The sequence below is a fragment of the Camelus ferus genome, chromosome 11, assembly GCF_009834535.1.
Source record: "Camelus ferus isolate YT-003-E chromosome 11, BCGSAC_Cfer_1.0, whole genome shotgun sequence".
NCBI lineage: Eukaryota > Metazoa > Chordata > Mammalia > Artiodactyla > Camelidae > Camelus > Camelus ferus.
The window spans coordinates 16,705,856-16,727,600 of NC_045706.1; the positions used below are offsets into that span (position 1 = coordinate 16,705,856).

General features: G+C 42.2%; 1 protein-coding gene across 6 annotated transcripts in view; it reads left to right on the forward strand.

Moving 5' to 3' along the window:
* Positions 1–19,335, forward strand: part of GPAM (glycerol-3-phosphate acyltransferase, mitochondrial) — a 59,783-nt gene extending 40,448 nt beyond the window's left edge. For all 6 annotated transcript variants that reach the window (XM_014558232.2, XM_032490942.1, XM_032490943.1 and 3 more), the window contains 13 exons: positions 1,719–1,818; positions 2,108–2,320; positions 3,577–3,690; positions 5,267–5,352; positions 6,073–6,188; positions 8,080–8,150; positions 9,046–9,310; positions 9,888–10,024; positions 11,179–11,256; positions 11,865–12,005; positions 13,329–13,518; positions 14,838–14,896; positions 15,563–19,335. In XM_014558232.2, coding sequence (XP_014413718.1) covers positions 1,719–1,818; positions 2,108–2,320; positions 3,577–3,690; positions 5,267–5,352; positions 6,073–6,188; positions 8,080–8,150; positions 9,046–9,310; positions 9,888–10,024; positions 11,179–11,256; positions 11,865–12,005; positions 13,329–13,518; positions 14,838–14,896; positions 15,563–15,679 — 1,687 coding nt within the window. In that variant the 3' untranslated portion in view covers positions 15,680–19,335. The remainder of the gene's footprint in view (positions 1–1,718; positions 1,819–2,107; positions 2,321–3,576; positions 3,691–5,266; positions 5,353–6,072; positions 6,189–8,079; positions 8,151–9,045; positions 9,311–9,887; positions 10,025–11,178; positions 11,257–11,864; positions 12,006–13,328; positions 13,519–14,837; positions 14,897–15,562) is intronic.
* The last annotated feature ends 2,410 nt before the right edge of the window (positions 19,336–21,745 follow it).

A 21,745-nucleotide genomic window follows, 5' to 3' on the forward strand; every position in this document is an offset into this window, starting at 1 on the left:
CAACAAAGGAGGAGAGGAGGGAAGATTCAGGTAATAACACCAGGGTACTGGGTAGTAGTGGAGCTGATAACTGACAAGGGGTAGGGTTAGCTGGTTTGGGAAACTGAAGTTTCAGACTTCAAAGCACAAAACATCTCTAAGGTCAACTCTGTGAGTACAGAGCGTAAGAGGAGGAGGAATTTGGAGAGTGACTGGAAGGGAAGCATGTTGGCAGTTTGTACAGTTGGAGGGCAGCCATTACTATGCATACTGTGAGGTCTGGTCCCAGCCTTACAGTCCAAGGAGCTCTTTCCTAATCACTTGGCTCAGAGTTCTGTAGCTAACCTGGCTCACGTGAGTGTCTGAAGAGAAACCATTGACTGATTTAGTCAGCCAATACCCAGCTGTGCTTTAGATAAGAGTGAACAAGGTACATAGTCCTTGTTTTCAAAAAGCTCACAAAATTTGGGGAATATGGCCAAACAGCTAGCTCTAACACAGTGTATGGCCCTACAGGGCAGATGTGCTTTTCCATGTATCAGAATATCTGTGTTTTCTCTCATGGGTACCTCTTCCCAATGATAAAGAACCTGAAAAGGTGCATTAGAAAGTCATCAGAAAGGTGCTTCAGCGTAGCCTTAGGGCTGTTCCCTCTGGGCTCTCGAGAGGCCTTGCCCCATGATAGTTTGCCTCTTCCTAACCAAAGCAGCTCACGTGCTCCTGCCCTGCAGGTTGGGTTCTCAACTTGAATCTCTTGGAAGTGCTTAGTAAATGCTGTTAATTTCTCATAATCCAGCTTCCTTTTCATGACCTCTGTGCCAGCCACTGCTCAGCTTCTCATTCCTTCAGACACAGCAGGCTCTGGATGACCTGCCTACTCATCTGCAGTTTTCTTACATGCTGATCTGTATATTCACAAACCAATTTTCAGGGTGGGTTATTTTTGTGGATGGTTTAGCTCAATTATTATGAATTTATTCAGCAGAGTTTTACTTTCAAAGAGTGACATTAAGCTCTGGGAACATCGTACTGGGGCCTCCTCATGCTGACTATAGAAGATACTGAAAATACATATTAATATTTATATTACTATCACTCTATTACAAAACAATAGGAGTTTGGAAGGGTTGGCTTACATACTAGAAAATTTCAGCCTCATATCAAAATTAATTAATGTTGTAGAAAGAGACATGTTGTTGTGAGAATTGTCTTATTCTATGTGTATATGAAGCACATTTTAATCTCATGTTTTGGAAAGATGCTTATACTTGGTTTTAGTTTAATAAAATTATCCTTGTCTCACCAGGATACTCTGTTAAAAAATACTTACTTGAGAAAGTTTCCCCAAAGGAGCTTTTGTAACATCACATTCATCTTGTACTAAACGTGCCATAGGCAAATTTGGGGATGTCAAAAGGTCATTGTCTTAAGATCCTGGACAAGATTTTAAAATTCGGCAGTATTTCATAATCCTCTTAAAATCTGTACCAGCACTTTTGCAGGGCAATATACCCTGTAAATTCCTTTTGGCCTGAAACAGATGTAGTAGAGGCTAAAGGCTGATGAATAATGTAAATGACTGAAACATGTCAGTTATATGGAAAAATGTCCACATTTTTCCTGTTAGCAGCTCAGACAACACATGTGATCTGTATCCAAATGGCACATGTATTGAAGTAACTTGGAATTTGAGTATTCCTCTGACTTTTTCCTTTGTGAAAAAATTCTTGAATTTATAGTACCTTGATCCATAAGCTTGGGGGATTTTTCATACGGCGGAGGCTAGATGAGACACCAGATGGACGGAAAGATATTCTCTATAGAGCTTTGCTCCATGGGGTATGTATGATGTCTAATTATCCTTAAAGCTGTTACGGTAGTTACCACAGTAGAAAGCGAAAGAATCTTGACTGTGATTTTAAACAGTTGTCTGAGTAATTATTTGAATGATTATTGCTTGGGTATGGGTTTGATGATTTTTTGTCATCACCAAAATAATTTGAGTGAGATATTTTGTCAGTAATGAAGTTATAATTTGGATTTTACTGATTTATTTTTCTTAGATTGCTGAGCTTATGCTAAGTTGGGTGGTCTTGAGTTCATGTTTTACTTTCTCCTTATATCCCAGCATATAGTCGAACTACTTCGGCAGCAGCAGTTCTTGGAGATTTTTCTGGAAGGCACACGCTCCAGGAGTGGAAAAACCTCTTGTGCTCGGGCAGGACTTTTGTCAGTTGTGGTAGATACTCTGTCTGCCAATACCATCCCCGACATCTTAATAATACCTGTTGGGATCTCGTACGATCGTATTATTGAAGGTCACTACAACGGAGAACAGCTGGTAAGAGGACCGCTTACTTGAAAGTCATCTTTGCCTTGTCGGTCTTTTGCTTTTAGATACTATACAAGCGCTTTTGGAATTAGTTAGTGATATTTGGGCGCTGTCTAGTTCTGCAGCGCTGTAGGGGCCTGGGGGGCGGGCTTTCAGCTCCTGCGGCGGCCGGATTGGTCATGCTGACGTCGCGCTTCCCTGTGCTTGGAGGGACGTGGCTAGAGTTATCAGCACCGGCCTTGGTCTCGGGGTCGGGACACAGAAGAGCACTTGGCACTGAGTTGCCATCTTTACCCTAGGGGGTTACTTTACCCTGGGGCTCATTCTCCCCAGGACTTAGTGTTTATGTGTAGTTTCAGTTAAGCCTGAAGAACTGGTGGGATCATGTTGACAAAGTAACTACAAATTAACTTGAGAACTGACATTTCCTACCTGCAGCGTATGTTTTGGGAGGAATTTAGTTTTTGTCCTATTTAGTGTGGAAGTCTTGGGCATGGTACTTGTTTCAGGCTTACTGCCCAAAACCTGTTAGAAGCTCAAAGACTTTTGATAATGAGAAGCTTTAAAAATTATATGGTAGCCCTGGATTACTATCTGTTATCTCCCCTGGGAGACCCCGCCTTGTGCTACATGTGTCTGTCCTAAACGTGCACATCACTCTCTCTGACTGGGTCCCATGAGGTCCTGTCTGAGGCCCGTGTCTGCTACATGGCCATCTTCGTGCCTTACGTATTTTAAATATTCAGGAAACGCTTACTGAATGAGTAATTGGCTCCAAGGCCACTATGGGACCGGACTTGGCATTCACTTGCTAATATTACATGTTTGGACTCTGGTAATCATCAGACCACAGATAAGGTGGCCTCTTTGACATCTTATTTTCATCTGAGAACTGCGGACAGTTTTTCAGGCTGTTATTTCGTTTTTATCCTTCACTAGTTTGCAGTTGTATTTTTGTGAATGATGTAAACAATGCACTAAATGAAGTTGTGTTCAATGTTTTGTTTTTCATTGGCCAACTTACCTCTTCTGATGATGTGTTTACACCTTTCAGCATCCTTGAATGCTAAGCATTTTCTGACAGGTCTCATTCAATGAATACCATGAATACTTATTTTCTTTCTTTATTCATCATTGTCTTTTCCAGATAAACCTTCAGTTTCCATTTAAAAAATGAATACATTTTATTCTTTGGATAACAGAATGTTTGCGTATGTGTTAGTTTTATTTCTTACCATTGCTATTCTTTCAAAATTGGAAATTAGGGAAAACCTAAGAAGAACGAGAGCCTCTGGAGCGTAGCAAGAGGCGTCATTAGAATGTTGCGGAAAAACTACGGGTGCGTCAGAGTAGATTTTGCACAACCATTTTCCTTAAAGGTGAGTGTCTCTGGAAGTGAAGCTGTGTTAAAGCGTTGGTGTAGCTCAGTGTCAGAAGATCTGGGCTCTTGTCCTGCCTCTGATGCCTCCTCTCCGTGTGAGTGAGGCCTCAGTTTCTCCTCTTGTAGAATGAGGACTCGACAAGAACAGTGTTTCCTGAATTTTTCCACCAAAATATGCCTGTTGACAAAGGAGAGTAAATGTCTATCTTTGGGAGATATTGGTCTCAAAATTTACTGCTATATTTTAAAAGTCATGAGAATGAATTTTTAAAAATTCATGTTGCTTTATAATATGTATCAGTATTTTATATTATGTTCTAAAGTTGCCTTTAGGAGAAATTTTTCAAAACATGTCTCCTGTCTGGGTAACACTGATAACCTAGGATGATGCTCCAGTTCTACTGAGTGGAGTCGAATCCCCGCATATTCAGAGGGATGATGCCATCCGTATGCAGGAGCCTGGGACTGGTGGGACCCTGAGGTCCTGCGGTTTTAAATTCTTAAGATTTTCGAGTTGGTAAAGGAGAAGAAGAAGGACGGGTATCTGCAAATCTTGAACTCCCAATTTATCTCTTCCTACCCTCTTCCCCCCGGCTCTGTAACCAGAAGTTTGTTTTCTATGTCTGTGAGTCTGTTTCTGTTTTATAAGTAAGTTTGTCTGTCTTTTTGTAGATTTCACATATGAGAGATATCATATGGTATTTTTCTTTCTTTTCCTGGCTTACTTCACTTAGAATGACAATCTCCAGGTCCATCCATGTATATGTAAAATAGATAAACAACAAGTTCATACTGCATAGCACAGGGAACTATATTCAATATCTTGTAGTAACCTATGGTGACAATATGAAAACGAATATGTATGCTCATGTATGACTGAAGCAGTGTGCTGTACACCAGAAATTGACACATTATAGACTGACTATACTTCAATAAAAAGAAATATATGTATATATATAAAGAAAAAAGAAGGATGAATAGTTGGGTTAGGGAGTCAGAAACCTCTAGGTGAGGCTCAGAGATCCTGCTTCTCCTTTTGTTGCACTTTTTGGGTTTACTTTTAAAGGTTCTAACTGCTGTGTTGGATGCTTTCTGTTCTTAAGTGCTTTCAACTCTAAGGGGCCTTGTCATTTTCTTACCACTTTAAAAAAATATTACACAGTTTTATCTTGTTATGATTTGCTTTAGAATATTATGTGACTTTCAGGTTGTCAGATTCTTTTTAAAGGTATGGTTGATCAATTATCATTCTTAATAATATTGGGAATGCCAAATAATTTACCGAAGATGTGAGAAAAGTTAAATTTTTTCCTTTAACTTTTAAGTGATTTTGCTTAAGCATGGTCCTGTTCTTTATAACTTCAGTTCTTCAATTTCAGGCTTAACAACATTCTCTGAGTCGCTCTGCACTCCTGAAGATAGATTAGAATGTAGAAAGTATTTTTCATGTTTTGTAGTATGGCTCATTTTATTAACAACTCCCTTTTTACTTTTTGAAGATGAAATTATGTTTTCTAAATGTTCATGAAGTGAGACAGTGGGTGTAAATGACTGTGTTGTGTTTTCTCCCCCAGGAATACTTAGAAAGCCAAAGTCAGAAACCTGTGTCCGCTCCACTTTCCCTAGAGCAGGCATTGTTACCAGCGATACTTCCTTCAAGGTAAGATTTGTGGAAATATTTGAATCAAGCTAAACTACCACATATCTGTCATTTCTTACATCCCCTGGAAACGTAGGCTGCCTTTATTAGGAACATGCTTGTTCTTATTTTCCCTTCCTCACTGGAGGAACTTTCCTCTTGGTCTGATAAAGAATCTTGAAGTGGCATGTGTCCATATCAGCTTGAAGGTTTTTTATTATTTGCATCATAAAATCCTTTTGGTTTTGTGCCTCATGTTAGAGTTCTTATTTGATTTGTTTTTGAATGTTTGAAATGTTCTTTCGGGTAGTAGCTTAGGTTATGCAGATTGTACATACATGCAACATGTAAAAGAGTTTCCCTATGTGAATTTTCTGGAACTGAAATCAAATTGTCACTTAGAGAAATTGAGTATTATGCAAATTATATTGTATGTACATGTCAAATTTTTGAAAATGTTTTAAAATGACGCGTGTTGTTTTATGCATTCTTTCTGCCAGCGAGTTCTAGATATGCTGTACCAGCTATTTAGTCATAATTAAATAACACGCCTTGGGCAGGAGAGTATATTAAACATAGTAAGGTATATTCTGGAGCAAAACAACCCATAGAAATAATGTTTGTGGTTTAAATTTAGAATATATGTAATTTAAAGTATCTAATGCATTTATATCTTAGGCCCATGTAGTTTGCTTTATAAAAGAGTGGGATTATAGAAGTCTAATTAAAAAAAATTTTTAGACCCATTAATGCTGCTGATGAAGGTACAGACATGTCCATTAACGAGTCCAGAAATGCAACAGATGAATCGTTCCGAAGAACATTGATTGCAAATCTGGCTGAGCACATCCTCTTCAGTAAGTAGAATTCCACACTCTTTAATTCTGCAGTCCAGCTTCGGCGTGGTGCAGTGCAAGCCATACAGGTTTTGGAATCTGCTAGAGTGGGATTCTATTACCTAATACATGGGGTCTGATAATTAGCAGGTGCTCATGTGGTAGTTCTTACGCTTTAAAAAAAAATAATGTTGCCAAAATGATTTGTTGACTCTTTTGCTCAAGAATTAGTTTCTTTGAACTAACTTACAGTACAGCATCTAGGTTTATCGCTGCATGTCCTTTCCCCCTGTGACCCTATGGATCATTTTTATACGGCAAATTCTGTGTGGCTATTATGTGTAAAGCTTTGTCTTAAGGAGCTTGTGTTCTTCTTAGTGGGATAGTTGTACACAAATAATTCAAGTGGGAGTGACCCAGAGTGAAGTGAGTGGAGTGTAGAATTAGCCGTCCTTAAGTTCCAGATTGCACCGTTGTGTCATGTTGGAGAGGCCACTTCAAGATCACGCAGCAGCAGCGTGGGCCCTTGGTGCACTGCTGGGATAGGGGGTGGGGGGCAGGTGGCTCGCAGGACCTCCTCCCCTTCGACACCCATCGTGGAGGCTTCCCACCTCAGCCCACTCCTTCCACTCTAGCTGCTGCTACTCCTGCTTCACACTGGGCCAGGGTGTTCTTTCTTAAGCATATCTGATTGTATCTCTCCCTTGCTTAAATTCTGGATGCTAAAAATACTGCATCCTTAATGTTGAAAAGTGGGAAAATAAAACTCACTGCCCAAATAACCTGCGGTGTTGCTATCTAGTCTCCAAAAATATGTTTTACAGTTTCGTATTGTGCTGTTTTCCATTTATAATGCAATTTTTTTTTTAAATGGAGGTTCTGGGGATTGAACCCAGGACCTCATGCATGCTAAGCATGTGCTCTACCACTGAGCATACCCACCTCCCCTTTTATTTTTTTTAATAAACTCCTTCTAAATATTCTTTTTAATGGCTAAATATATATGGTACTGGGTACTTTTTTGTTTCTTAAACACTGGAGACATCAGTGAATTCATTATCGTCTGAAAACTCACAACTGTTGTCCTTACTTTAGATTATTCCACAGATGTTCTCATATTTGATTTGTATAATTATAATTTTTTACAATTTGGAATATTGGGTTATGGGACTATAGTCATTCTCAAATGTATTTCTATCCCCTTACTCCTTACCTCTGACCTGCATCTGGGTCAGATTGAAAAGAGGAAATTAAAATGTATTGAGTGCCCATTACTGTGGTGGGTTATGTGCCAGGTCAGTCATTTTGTTCTGACCCAGCCCAGGGAGCGAGGTGGGGTGCTCATTTCACCAAAGGGAAGCTGAGAAATTAGTATAGAAGTTAAGATTTGAGCTCAGATTTCTGACTTCACATCCATTCCCCCAACACACACACACACACACACACACACACACACACACCCCCTACCCCTTCGTTGTCCTGTGCGGTGAATTCTTGCAAGAGGAGTGAAGTAGAGATCTGGTCATGGTAACTGCAGCCGGGACCAGGTCAGGAAACACAGGAGGAAGATGTCTTATTGAGCCCTCTAGGACAGCTTCATACTCTGGGTCTTGGTGTTTCCATAAAGGTGTCTCTTGGTTATTGAATAACTAAATTCCAAATCCCATTGGCCTGATTGAAGGTGGACCTACCTTAGACTTAATTCTGTTACATGAGGAATAATGATCTCTAAGGAGGTTCCATCAGCCCAGAATATGGTATAATGTTATAACTTCCCTTCAGTAAATCATAGTCACCACTTTGGGAAATGTGGTGGAGGACTTTTATAGGTTTGATATTTAGGTACTTTTAGAAAGTGTCAGCTATATTTAAAAAAACAAAGTGCAACTAATGCTTTGTGCTTGCCTTTTAGCTGCTAGCAAGTCCTGTGCCATTATGTCAACACACATCGTGGCCTGCCTGCTTCTCTACAGACACAGGCAGGTATGTCTGCAGTGTCACCTGGAGTTGAATAGAAAGCGTGTGACTATGCTTCAATTAAAAAAAAATCTTTGGAGGGGAAAAAAAATAAAGTGTTCTTTATCAGCTGTTCAGATACTTACTGATAGATTTGGTCCCCTTCTGGCTAGTTCTGTGAGATAAACAGTAAAATAAGCTAAAGTCTGCCCACAGGAGCTTACAAACCAGTTGGAGGAAGAAATCTACACAAAAACCTTGGAGACTGCTTTAAATAAATAAATAAATAAATGTCTACACATGTATATATATGTTGTATATATATGTATGTAACAGTAAGACATTCTTTGAGTAATACAGTTAATGTAAATAAAGCATATCTCATCAACATGCAGAAAGTATTCTGATCGCTAATAGTTTCTAAGCTATTTGATTTATACTCAGGACCTGCACTCTGCTTTCCCACAATCCACTTGTCTAAGCCCTGTGATGGAAAAGACTATGTCTGTCTGTCTGTCTGTCTCACTCACAGTCATGTTCTCAGTACCAAACATAGTGCCAATATATAGGCCCCAAATAAATATTTGTCAGATAAATATTTAAAGTGAGGGAAATTCTTGCTGAAAAATAGGCACTTCTTACTTTCAGATGGTGGCTTCTTCCTTTTGTGATCTTATGTGCTCATCTCGTGCGTCGTGGCTAGAGTGTTCTCTGGATGTGGAAGTATCTTGATGTTCCTAGGAGACCAGCTTTTAGACCAGTTTTCTGACCTCCTTTGCTTTGGTCTCCTGGCTGTTTTTCTGTATGTGCTGACAGTGAGCTGTGTAAAGCCAAGACCAAAAAAAATCTTTGGAACGGACTCTTGGCCTTTTGGAACTTAGGTTTTCTGCTCTCACGAGACCACTTCTGCCTGTTTCTCTAGGGAATTGATCTATCCACGTTGGTGGAGGACTTCTTTGTAATGAAGGAGGAAGTCCTGGCTCGTGACTTTGACCTGGGTTTCTCAGGAAATTCAGAAGATGTAGTCATGCATGCCATACAGCTGCTGGGGAACTGCATCACCATCACCCACACCAGCAAGAGCGATGAGTTTTTTATTACTCCCAGCACAACTGTCCCATCAGTCTTTGAGCTCAACTTCTACAGCAATGGGGTGCTCCATGTCTTTATCCTGGAGGCCATCATAGGTATGTTGGGCCCTGAAACACTTCCATGGTAGGTGAAGTGGCCAGACGCTCGCAGTGTTGTCTCCTTCCATCTGAATGATCGTGCCTTGTTTGAGGGAATATGTTGCTATAGTCTTAATTTTCGAATAAGAATATGATCTGCTATTATCACTGTTTATAGCTGATTTTTACATTTATTGTTCAGCAAGTAGTAACTGAATTACTGTAGGCATAGCATTACACTTTTTACTAAGGAGGAGAGGTAAGATGTCTTGCTATCCAGGAGCTGAAAATGTAAGTGAGATGAGACATACACGTGGCCGGGAAGTGAGTACAGGGAGCTCATTTGTGATCAGGAGGGAAGAGAGGAAGAGAGGAGAGGGGACGGAAGCTTCTGAGGAAGGTTTGGTAGGGTTAGGATCCCGTGGAATCATGAGAAGTGAATGCTGAAGGGATTTACTTAAATTTCTCCAGTGAATACAGATAGTTATCTTTGATGTTTTAATAGTCTATTAAGGTAATCCAACTTACTGAGCCAGTTGAAATTTTTCTTGGAGATCGAAGGCTGCGGGCTTCATCGATGCTTTTACTTTCTCAGCCTGCAGCCTTTACGCGGTAGTGAAGAAGAGGCCCCCAGGGGGGCCTGCATCTGCCAGTGCAGTCAGCCAGGAGCAGCTGGTGCGGAAGGCCGCCAGCCTGTGCTATCTGCTCTCCAACGAAGGCACCATCTCTCTCGTGAGTGAAGACTTTAGCATTGCCTGCTCTCTTTTTCTTGAGCATTTTTACAGAAACATAAAATGCTTTTCTTTTAGAGAATTTTTGAAGCTTTACATTCCACTCTTGGGTTGCAGTGACCTCCAGGCCAATTATGTGGTCACTACCTTGGTTTGCTGTTGGGGTCACCGCTCCAGCAAACCCTTCATGCAACTGTGAGGTGTGACAGTTCTCTATTAGTCGGATACACAGTCACTGAGCTGTTATTGTGCATAAGGCACTGGTCCTGGGTTTTTAAATAATCACCATGCCCACTCGTAGATGATGGAACCAAGCAGATGAGAGTCAGAAATAGTCATAAAGATCATCTGCTCAGCCCCTGTCCCTTACAGACGGGGAGACAATGTCCCAGCAGTACCAACGAGCACTTGTTATATTTAAACGCTTGTAGACGTTTATTATGAGGCACACATGTTAAACGGTAGAGAGATTTTTTTTCTCAGAATCATCAACAAATAGAATTCATATTTTATTTAAAGTCTTTTCTTTTCCACTGATATAAATGTGCCCTGGGACATTTCTGAGCACATGTATCATGAGTGCAGCCCTCCTCCCCAGCGTTCTTTGTATGTGCCATGTTGTGGCCCTGTTGAGGAATCTGTTTTGCATGAACCTTGGTGGGTGGGATAGGAAGGGGTGCGATGGGAGGCGATAGGGTAGATAAGGCTCTCAAGATTGACCTTGTCTTCACCTGGGTCTTTTTTGAGTTATTTGAATCCATATTCATTTCCTCATCCACCACCTTTATGAACAACATTTACTGTAAGATAAGCTTTTGCAGAGACATTATCTTGTAAAGAAGAAAACTGGTGGCAGGGGCCTGACAAGCAGCCCTTTGAGGCCTTGCTCCTCTAGAGGGAGACACTAGCTCAGGAGCCCTTTTTGCAGGTGGTGCCGCATTGGGTGCTCTGCCAGTCAGGTCACAGGTCTCTTCTCAGGCTTTGTCCGTGACTGTGCACTCAAGTTGGTGGGCACATCTTGGGGCTCACCCCGTGGAGTGAGGCAGGTGATACCATGGAAATTTTGGCAGCTACCTTGTACGATATTTTCTGTCTTTAAAACAAAAATAAATGTAAGACAATGCCATTTTACATTGGAATGCCTTTTCTTTTCAGCCCTGCCAGACATTTTACCAAATTTGCCATGAAACAGTAGGCAGGTTTATCCAGTATGGCCTTCTTATAGTGGCGGAGGTAAGAGGCCAAGCTTGCCTTTGTTTACCTTTATTTAGTTTTGTGCTTTTCATTTCCCTGTCATTCCTACCAGTTATTTTAACCAGTAATTCAATTTGACATATGGTCACCTCCAGATGAGGTGGAGAGAAAATAAGATTGGGGAGACTGAATGTCTTTGGGGATTATTTAATACTTTGGTTCCTTTTGTGTAATCAGTATTGTCTAAAACATATCTTGACTTGATTCTGTGACATCCAGAAGTCTGCATTCCAGGATGAGTGTGCTTGTAGCTGGCACGTACACATTTTTCTCTTTTGAGATTTTGTTTTTATTTTGACAGATTTGGTGTAGAGGGTATGGCCTGGGAAAGTGGGCATCAGTTTAGAAGAGGTGATCTGTCTGGTAGCTTTCCTTTCTTTTCCCCTCCCTCTTCCTTTGTTTTTCCTCCCCTGCTGTCTGCCACGTGATTGTGAGAGTGGAGACGGTAGTGGATTGACGCTGTGAAAGGCTAGACAGAGGAGAGTAGGGAAGGGAACAAGGGAGGACTGCTTGGTCTGGGGTCCAGCCGGGCGGGTGTCTGTGTGCCTGTGCGTATTTATTTACCGTTGGTCGTCTCCTTGGCATAGCAAGATGATCAGGAAGATACTAGTCCTGGTCTTGCTGAGCAGCAGTGGGACAAGAAGCTTCCTGAACCTTTGTCTTGGAGAAGTGATGAAGAAGATGAAGACAGCGATTTTGGTGAGGAGCAGCGAGATTGCTACCTGAAGGTACTTGGGTAGAGAGCCCTGGTGGACATCACAGTGATGAGTTGATGTTTATGTTGCCACTAGTTCATGAGGTTCTTAGAAACTGGGACTCTGGGAACTTACTTGTATCTAAAACACCCACAAACCAGCTCTGATGCTCTACACCCAGTAAAGGTACTCGAGCTGTTTGAATTGAATTAATACCTTAAATTGTTCAGTTTGGGTAGAGATAAGTGGAAAAAGAGACAAGAGTCTGAAGATCCAGGGAGATGGACACCGTAGATGACCCCTCTCATGACCCTCTCCTCTGAATGCACAGGTGCAAACCTGTTTGCCCACACCTGCACTCACTCCTGAAGAGGCGGTAGTCTTGTTCAGTCATCACCGAAGCAGGGGAGCCCCATCCCTGGTACTGGTGAGAAATTCATACTCAGCTGCCATTGGCTGGCTTGCTCTTTTTGTCATTCTCGGTCTTGCCAACCCTCCCGAAATTTCATATGTGGAGCTCTTTGTATTCAATTAAGCCAGATCTGTCACAGAAGATTTGGATTTTTAAAAGTTGATTTTCCCTGCTTTAGAAGAATCAATTTTGTCTACTTTGTAATTTTAGAAATTAGTAATAATGACCCATCTTTTCTGAATACCGTAAGTGGATGAGTCACTTTGCAGTGGGATAGCATCCCTCATTTACACACACATACACAGTCAGGAGAATTCAGATGACTTTTGGAAGTTTTTCCATTTTGGGTATTATTAGTTTCAGGATGGGGCGGTGGTCTTGTTTCCACACTCCAGGGGGGCTTATCTGAATGTGAATGTTTTGGGTGGGTGCAGTGAGAGCCCCCACTGCCACAAAGCACCCCATCACCACCACCCTCTTCCCCACTCTGCAGGACTGTGGGCCAGAGGCTGTGCGGGGTGGCAGGCGGTGAGGGCGGGGAAGGACTGGGATGATCTTGGCCTGTGGCCTTTTTGCACACGTGAATGACTGTCGAGCCAGACTTCAAACTCTTTAGGGTCCCGCCTCCTGACCAACTATTTTCAGTTATGACAGTATGTCATAATTATGTCACTCAAGTATGACAGTTTCTTCTCGGCAGCTGTTCCATGAACACAAACCTCAAATACTGTGGAAGTCAGTGATTACAATAAAGAACGCATTTCAAAACCAGCATTCATTCCAGCAGGGACTCTGTGCACACAGAGCAGTAGGCTGTTTCTGTGTGGGGACAGGGGGAGGCAGTCTTCTCAGGTCACTGGTTCTCCGAGGCTGTCCCTCTGTCCGCAGACCTTGTTCCTTCTGTGCTCCCTGCATGACTGGATCTCCTGCTCTCCCACCCCCAGGTGAGCCAGTCCAAGGAGCACCAGCAGTTCATCACCTTCTTACAGAGTCTCCTGGGGCCTTTGCTGGAGGCCTACAGCTCCGCTGCCATCTTCATCCACAACTTCAGTGGCCCTGTGCCGGAGCCTGAGTATCTGCAGAAGCTGCACAGATACCTACTAAGCAGAACAGAAAGGAATGTCGCAGTATATGGTACGTGTGTCCTTGTTTGGCTTCCTTTGCAAGCTGTGCCTTTTTGGGTTACAGGAATCTGCTAATTATAGACAACTGGGGAAAAAATTGCAAAATTATCCTGACCTCTAACTCCATAGGTTACTGCTAATACCTGTTTTGGTACATTATGCAAATTGAAGAATGCAGCTTTATACTTTTATGTCTGGCTTTTTTCACTTAACATTGTGAGATTCATTCACGTTGTTGCATGTGGCTGCTTGTTTATTCTTCGTGCTTTGTAGTATTCCACTGAGTAAATATTTACTGTGTTCTGTTTATTCATGCCCATCAGTGAAGGCTGTTTGAGTTTTGCAGTTCAGAGCTACTGTGCGTGGTGCTGCCGTGAACACGTGTGAGTTGTCTTTGGTGGACGTGTAGACTCAGTTATGTGGGGATGTGCAGGAGTAGAAGTGCCTGGTCACAGGGTGTGGCATGTGGCGTTAGTAGGTGCTGCCAGATGGTCCCCAAGTGGTGAGCCAGTCTGCACTCATGGTGACAGTGTGTGTTTCAGTTGTCTCCCATCCTGGCTGGCACTTGGTATCGTCTGGTGTGTAAGAGGTGTGATTCGGCTGGGAGCAGCATTTTATACAGTTAAAGTTAGGACTGAAACTACTTTGAATCAATAATTTTTAGAGCCAAAAGGAATTTAGAGATAATCTATCTCTAGATATTGATCTAGAGAGATCTAGGCTGGTATCACGCCCTTTCTCTCTCTCCCCAGGTACCATATATGTATATGTGTATGTATATAATACATCTGTATCTCTAGATACACCCCTAGATTGATATCCTCACTTTGTAGCTGAGGAAACTACCCCAGATCACATAGCTAGTGACAGGGCAACCTGGCTTTAGAGCTTGTTTTTTCTGACCTCTAGACTTGTGCTCTTCCTGGTGCCACTGATGTAGGAATCATCCACGCAGCACTGTGCAGTTTAAAGGACCTTCTGCACACTGTCTCATTTGATTCTCACAGAAACCCTTCAAGATGGGTGTTCTGGGTATTTCTCTTTCGCTCCCTCTTCTCTCTGCCTGTCCCTGTCTTCTCTTCCTCCTTCTTGCTCTCCTTATCCCTCTCTCCTCTCTCTTTTTTCCTTAGCAGACGGCAGAGTAGGTTTAAAGACGAAGCAAGTCCTTTGAGGCCTCACAGGTCACCGGTAGCGGAAGAGGAGCTTGACGCCGGTCGGCGGACCAGCTCTGATCCTCTCCCCAGCCACCCACACTTTGTTACTGTGGAGACTGGGGGTCTCGTGATTGCCAGGCCTAAACCTTTGACAAGTCTTATTCTTTCTCTACAGCTGAGAGTGCCACGTATTGTCTTGTGAAGAATGCTGTGAAAATGTTTAAGGATATTGGGGTGAGTGTCCACTGCTTATGGTGTAAAAGCACGTGTTCACTTCTGTCCTCTTTCCGTGTAGATCTAGTGTGTCTGAGTCACCTTTGTGCTGGGGTGGACCCTGAGCGAAGCTGTGTCTGTGGATTGATCAGGGGGGCATTTCTGGGGATTTGGAGGAGATGGGGCCCATCAGCACAGGTTTATTTGAATGTTCAGAGTGTTCCTGGTTTTCATCTTCATTCCAGATGAAGGTGTCATTGTGTTTCAAGAGTCTACTACAGTTTTAGTGGGGATGTTAATTATGCCATATGACTTTCAGTCCTTTTCTTGTGTTTTTACCAGTATTGCTAGAGGTATCCTCAGGTGTCCTCCACCTTCACATATCGTTTGGGACATGAGTCCCATGGAGATGCTAGAAGTCTTTGTCAGGGACTGTTTGTGACTTTATTCTAACATAAATTTTAAAAAACAGTGCACTGATTGAACTCCACTCAAAACCCCTCATACCTGCCCCCATCACCTCCCCACCTCATACTCTCACACACCTACCTGTACATTTAATTAAAGCCTGGGTATGGTTTTATGTGTCTTATTGCATTTTGGGGTCTAGGACACAGGACAGGGTTGGTGATGGAAATGACCCCCCCACCCCTTTCAGTTTGTTTTTAATCTAAACTTTCTCTCTAGGTTTTCAAAGAGACCAAACAAAAGAGAGTGTCTGTTTTAGAACTCAGCAGCACTTTTCTACCTCAATGCAACCGGCAAAAACTTCTAGAATACATTCTGAGTTTCGTGGTGCTGTAGGTAATGCCTGGCACCTCTGGCAAGTGAAGGGCATGGGATGAGCCCCTCGCAGACTCCAGCCTCTGGCTTGAGAGCTGAAGGTGCCATCATGGGGTCGGGCCTGACCTGTCCTGATGTGACCTCCTGGAAGACAAGTGCCTTCTCCCCTCCGTGGACCTGTGATCACCCCGACTCTGAGATGACACAGCTGCCTATGCGTCACACGCTGGGGGCCTGCGGCCTCCGCTCACAGTTCATAATCAATAGGTTACAAAATGAAATCTCAAACAATTATTTTGGAGCTTATTAAAGATTTACACTTTCAGTATAACTGTTAAGGACTAATTACTGTGATGGACACAAAAATGTAGTTGGTTCTAGAGCTGAATCCTGTATAGGACACTTAATGTTGTCAGGTAATTTGTTGGTATATTTTCTGATTGATGGTTAATGCTTCCTTTAAAAATAATCGAGTCATCCATTCACTGTTCTATTTTGGTTTTGTTTTTAGTTTTATCTTTGTCAATCATAGCTGAATTTTAAATGGGAACACGTTTCATCCCAAAGTGCTTTACAAATGAACGGGCTAATGTACATCACACCCAGGGATCACTGTGCTGTCCTCCGCAGTCAGATTTAGAATGTGTCTAAGAGCTAAGTGAAAACACAATGTTAGTTTAGGTCAGAAATAGAGATAATGTGACCAAACAGCTAACATCAGGAAATAAATTTGGCTGGCAAAATTCAGGATAAACTTGGCCAGAAAACTGACTTTGAAAACTTTTGCTTATATAAAAAAAAGTGCCATTGAGTTTTAAATGACCAGCAAGTATTTAGGAACAACTCCTGTTTAATACCTGAACCCCTCCCACCCCTCAGGTAGTGCCTGCCCCTCGCAGGTACAGCTGTTTCTTGGAGATGGCAGGTGTCCTGCCTCGACTAGCTTGGTCTGATAGACTGCACTGGCACAAAGTGCTCTGGGCGCAGGCAGGCTGCCCCCCGGGCTCTCGTGCACCACGGGCGGGTTGTGCCCTGCACCTCTTCTGGGTGCCTGGTACCGGCTCAGGTTGGACGGTGTACAACCTGGGCAGGATGTGTGGGGGCCCTACTGACTGGCAAATCACTGAGGGGCCTGTATAGATTTTTAGCCTCAAGGAAAAACCATGCTTCTTTAAAAAATGTCTGTGGGCAACATGCCGAAACCCCGAAGCTACATAGTGGCAGGTAATTGTGAAAGGTTGTCTGTTCATAACAGGCAGGTGCCTTTTTGTGAGCAGGGATCATAATTGTTAGCTAATTGTGGTAATTATGGTGATTTCTTAAAGATCATGTGATATTAAACATTTGCTAACAGCTTATTATTCCTTCTCTTCTCTCCGTGGTGTTAGGGAATTAGGAGTTTTTCCTGACGAATGTTGCGGATAGTCTTTGAGTTTAATAGAAGAGTACAGAGAATGAAGTTTGTACTTTCATCAGCTTGGATTATAAACGCTAGTAGTAGCTCGTGGATATCCTGTGTCTGTTGGGAGAGGGAAGGATCCTGATTGCGATTCACGTTGTAGGAAGTTTTTGAAACTGGAGCAATAATGCCATGCCGTTGTGATTTTCTTCCACTCTTTTCAAATTCTGCATTTACAATACACGTTTTCTTTATAGGAACTCATGTACCGTTAAACCATTGTCGGTGTAGCAGCAGCCCCGGTGGGGAGCTGGATCTTCACCGTGTAGCATCATTCCATTTTCGTAAGCAGGATGGAGCTCTGCATTTGGGGGACACCCAGGCAGGCTTGTTTAGCTCCCTTTGTGTTCCGTATCTAGGCAAGCAAACATTTCACTAGTCTCTTTTATTCGTCTTCTGAATTATAGATCACTCGGACTCTTTAAGTCAAGGTTGGGGGATTCTGCCTCCCCGCCTGTGACTTCTGCTAGGAGCTGCTGCTGCACCAGCCTGAGCAGGGAATGATGCTTTTCTGGCTTTGTTTCCCCTTTCAGTTGGTTTGTTTTCTAGAAATCTAATCAGATGCTTTGGGGAATGCAGTGTATGATTTGCTAGCTCTCTCACCACTTAACTCACTGTGAGAATAAATATGCATGCTGTCTGTAATTAACTGGTGCTTTGAAAACCTTTTTTAAGGAAGAAAAATCTCAACCAAAGTTCTGCTCATCCAGACAAGTTCATCCCTGAGTTAATTTTAGCACAGCTCACTCTTGAGTGCCTCGTTACTGAACGAACATCCATCCTCACAGCAATGCTTCCAGATAGCACTGTTTTGCTAAAAAATTTATTTTCATTGTTTTCCAAAAGTGAATGGCTTTCATGTAAGATTAAACAAACTAGGTGCTTGTAAATAATTTATTACAGTTTACTCTGCTGCATTTCTATAAAACTGAAATGCATGCCTTCCAGGGGAAGACTGTGAGTTAAGTTAAAAAGCAAACAAAAAGACCCGATTATTAGCAATATGAAACTGCACTCTTTCAAAATGAGATTGTCCCAAGTAATTCAGAAGAGGGGAAGGGATTTTTGCTGTCAAAATTTTATGAAAAACAAAAGGAAAGAACTAGTGTGTAGAACTAGGAACAGTCTCATGAAGTCACGAGAGTGAGTGGAGATAATACATCAGGGGTCGATTGCAATGAATGTAAACTTAGACTGTGGAATTTCCAGTCTCAAGGGGAAAAGCATTTCCCAAAGTTCTCCAGGTAACATGAGTGCTCTGTGAGACATTCGTAGGTGTGCTGTAGAAAAAGTGTTGCTGGTAAAAATAAATTTGCACAGGGATCCACTTCCCTAGAAACTCACAGTGCACTTCCGTGCAGTAAGGGCTCAGGGTCTGCCGGTACCGAGCCTGTTCAACCCAGCGTGTCCCAGTCTGTGTGACGCCAGGGCCTTGTGCCCTCTTGGGGCACCTACAACCTCTCATTAGGCTCACAGAAAATGTTTTCGGAAAAACTATGTTAGGTAGTTCTTTAAGGGGACAAAGCAATAACTACCAGATGGCACAGAGGCAGCATTTGCATGCATTTTGTACAATCAAAAATTGCATTTAATGGATGTATGTTTCCTCTCCTGGAGACAATAAGCACAGAAAACTATAAATATAGGTGGTCAGAGCTCTTTCCTTTGGAAAGATCAGCCTTCAGTGATTCTGGGTTTTTCACTGAAAGTAGCGAAATTAACACTAAGATTATTAACGGGGGTAGATAACTAAGATTTTAATTCAGATCTGGAAGAAAATATCACACAGTTGAATGCAGATTTTTATCCACAAAGATTTCTAGGGTTTAGAAATGATAGGACCTACCGCTGAGGTTTATAAGACTTAATTTTGAGGTAAATCTGTTTTTTAAAACACTCTTTTTAGGAACTTGAGACTTGGCATCTGGCATTTGAGTTTAATACAAACTAATGATTGCATTTGAAAGAGATTTTTGACTTTATTTCTGAACATCTGAAGCTCTGAAATGCCTTGATGGAAGATGTTAAACTATTTGCCTGTTGTACAAAGAAATGTTTGATTGTTGTAAAAGATTTACTATAAAGTCCCAGAAAATAACACGGTGTAATGTTGTGAATGAAACTTATTTGGAAATGTTGATTGATTTTTATGCCTGTTAATATATTGTAAGAAGCACCGAAGTGTAGTTTTGTTTTAATAAACCAAAAAGTGAATATATCCTTGATGTCCTGCATTTGTAGTTAAAAGTTCCTTCATAATTCACTGTACAAACAGTTCTTATTTGATTTCACATAGGACTTTATTAAAGTGCTTACAAGGAAAGATCTTACATAAATTTATGAGCCTGCAGTGTATGATTGTATTATTGACACAGAGCACTTCAGATTTGATCAAGCATTTGGAGATGTAGGCACCTACATCTTAGCTCCTCCCCTCCTTAGTAAATGTTCATATCCCAGGGATGTTCTGTGGGTTTCTGTAAATATTCTCCTAAATGTGGTGCTTCTGTCATATTTTAATACGTTTAAGTTTATAAAAGTATCAACTGTAAGTGTCGGGTTTTTCCCACTAGTTCGTAATAGTTGCTAAAAATAGTTTACTTTCTTGACAAGTATTTTGCTAGAGCACGTTTTCTGTGGATGCTTTGAAAGTGCTCCAATGCAGCCCTCTCTCAAGTGTGTGCCCTCTGGAAAGGGTGTTAAACAGGTGCCTCGTGATGCCACCTGTGCCTCTTGGGTGCACGATGGCCCATGACAGGCTCTGAACCTGATCAACAGCCGAGATGGTCCCATCTGTTCTGTGCTTTCTACTTGAGCCCCTCTAGTCTCCTCTGGCGTGTTGTTGCCATGACTATGCACTCACCCTTTGGTGCATTCCTTCTTTCCTTTGCACTAGCAACTTTTCTTGTTGCTGCCAAATATTGCCTTCCCTTTACTATAGCAAAATTCTTTTTATAGCCACTCACTCTCTTTAAGTGAATATTAATTTTGAAATCTAATCTTTTAATGTTTAGTCCTATATTCATTAATGTTAGTCCTATTTATTTCCTTTTTAAACACCTTACAGTCCGGTGCACACATAGCTAGTAACACTCTAATATACAAATACAAAGGCATTTTCTTAATTGTTGTCCACAGCGTCTGTGATGTCCACACTGCGGCCTGGCCTCACTGAGATGTTGCTTTTGCTCCTTTCGTTCTCATGGCCCTCTTGTCTCCTGTCTTCATGGTCCCACTTTTCTCCAGCTCGTCCTTGCCTCCCATCCCCTGCTAGATGGTCCTGGTGGTGTAACTGGATCCTCTGATTTTTTTCTTTTTTAAAGTTAATTTTGTCTGAATTTTTTTTTTAATGAAAGCACCCAATATTTTACATGTTGGTAGAACAAATTGTGGATCAAGTAAACTGCCTCTTTGGGCCATTAACATCTTGCCAGCTGCCAGGTCACGTCTTTTGGCCTAGGAAAAAGACCAGTCAAAGATACCCCTTTCAGGAGCCAGAAGGCAATCCGTTGTTGGGAGGTTGACCTTATCGGAGCTGATCAGGGATCGAGCCTCGAAGGATGCCTTTGGTGAGGACCATGGGTGATATGTAACAGGCAGTGAGCTTCTGAGTCAAGCCTTGATGTCGGGCTCCTTGCGAGGCCTGTATGAAGGAAAGCCTCTTTCTTTGGTCTCTCCTTGCCCTCTGTGTACAGGGGCCAGTTTGCAAACCAACAAAATGATTTTATTACTGTATGTGCCAAGCGTCATGCTGATCACTTGATGATTGTCCTAGACTCCAAAAGGAAACTGAATGTAAGTGATTGCTCAAGGTCGTGTTGCTGGCGGGCTGTGAGGCTGGTTTTCAAACTTGATCTTCAACATTGCATTTTACAAGTGCTCAGTGGGAGCGCTCAGCCTCCCTGGTGGGTCCAAGTATGGAAGAGAGAACAAATAACACTGAAACAATCTGGAGGTGACGTTTATTTGGGAGGGGTTTTGAGCACAAGGCAGGCTCTGAAGCCTTCCACTGTGTTCACTGGGTTGGAAGAGTCTCTGTCTGTTGTGCAGAGGGAGGAAGTTGCATGCTCTGCACGCTGCAGTCCTGGCCCCTCCATCTGGGATCAGGAGATACCCCTTCCCTCCAAGGCACTGCAGAAATCACTTCTAAATCTGCAGTCCTGGGACAGGAATGGAATTAACGGGGCCACAGCTTTCTAATCCTTTAAGGCTCCAAACTGCAAGTCATTTTTTACATGAAGTTTGTTTCCATCTCTGGATTGGGAATTGTTTCACAACCTCTGTTTTGTTGGAGACCTCCAGCCTCATTAACTTTTCCCCATAGAAGTTCCCTCCCGAGAGTCGATGGAAATAACAACACACAACATGAGAGCTGTGAGTTTCTGGTTTTTTGGGGGACATACTGGGGACTATAGCCTTGGAGACAGCCTCGCAGATATCTCTGAGTAACCGCTCCAAAGAGGTAGAGAGAGAGGTCAGCATATATGTGATTGCTGGAGAAAGCGTATGTACAATCAAGCATACATCTCGGAAGGTTGCTGCTAGACACGAAACACAGATGTCTCATTTAATGATTGTAGTGCTTGTCTGAGTATGAGAAGATGCAAGAAACTGGGTTCATAAAATTT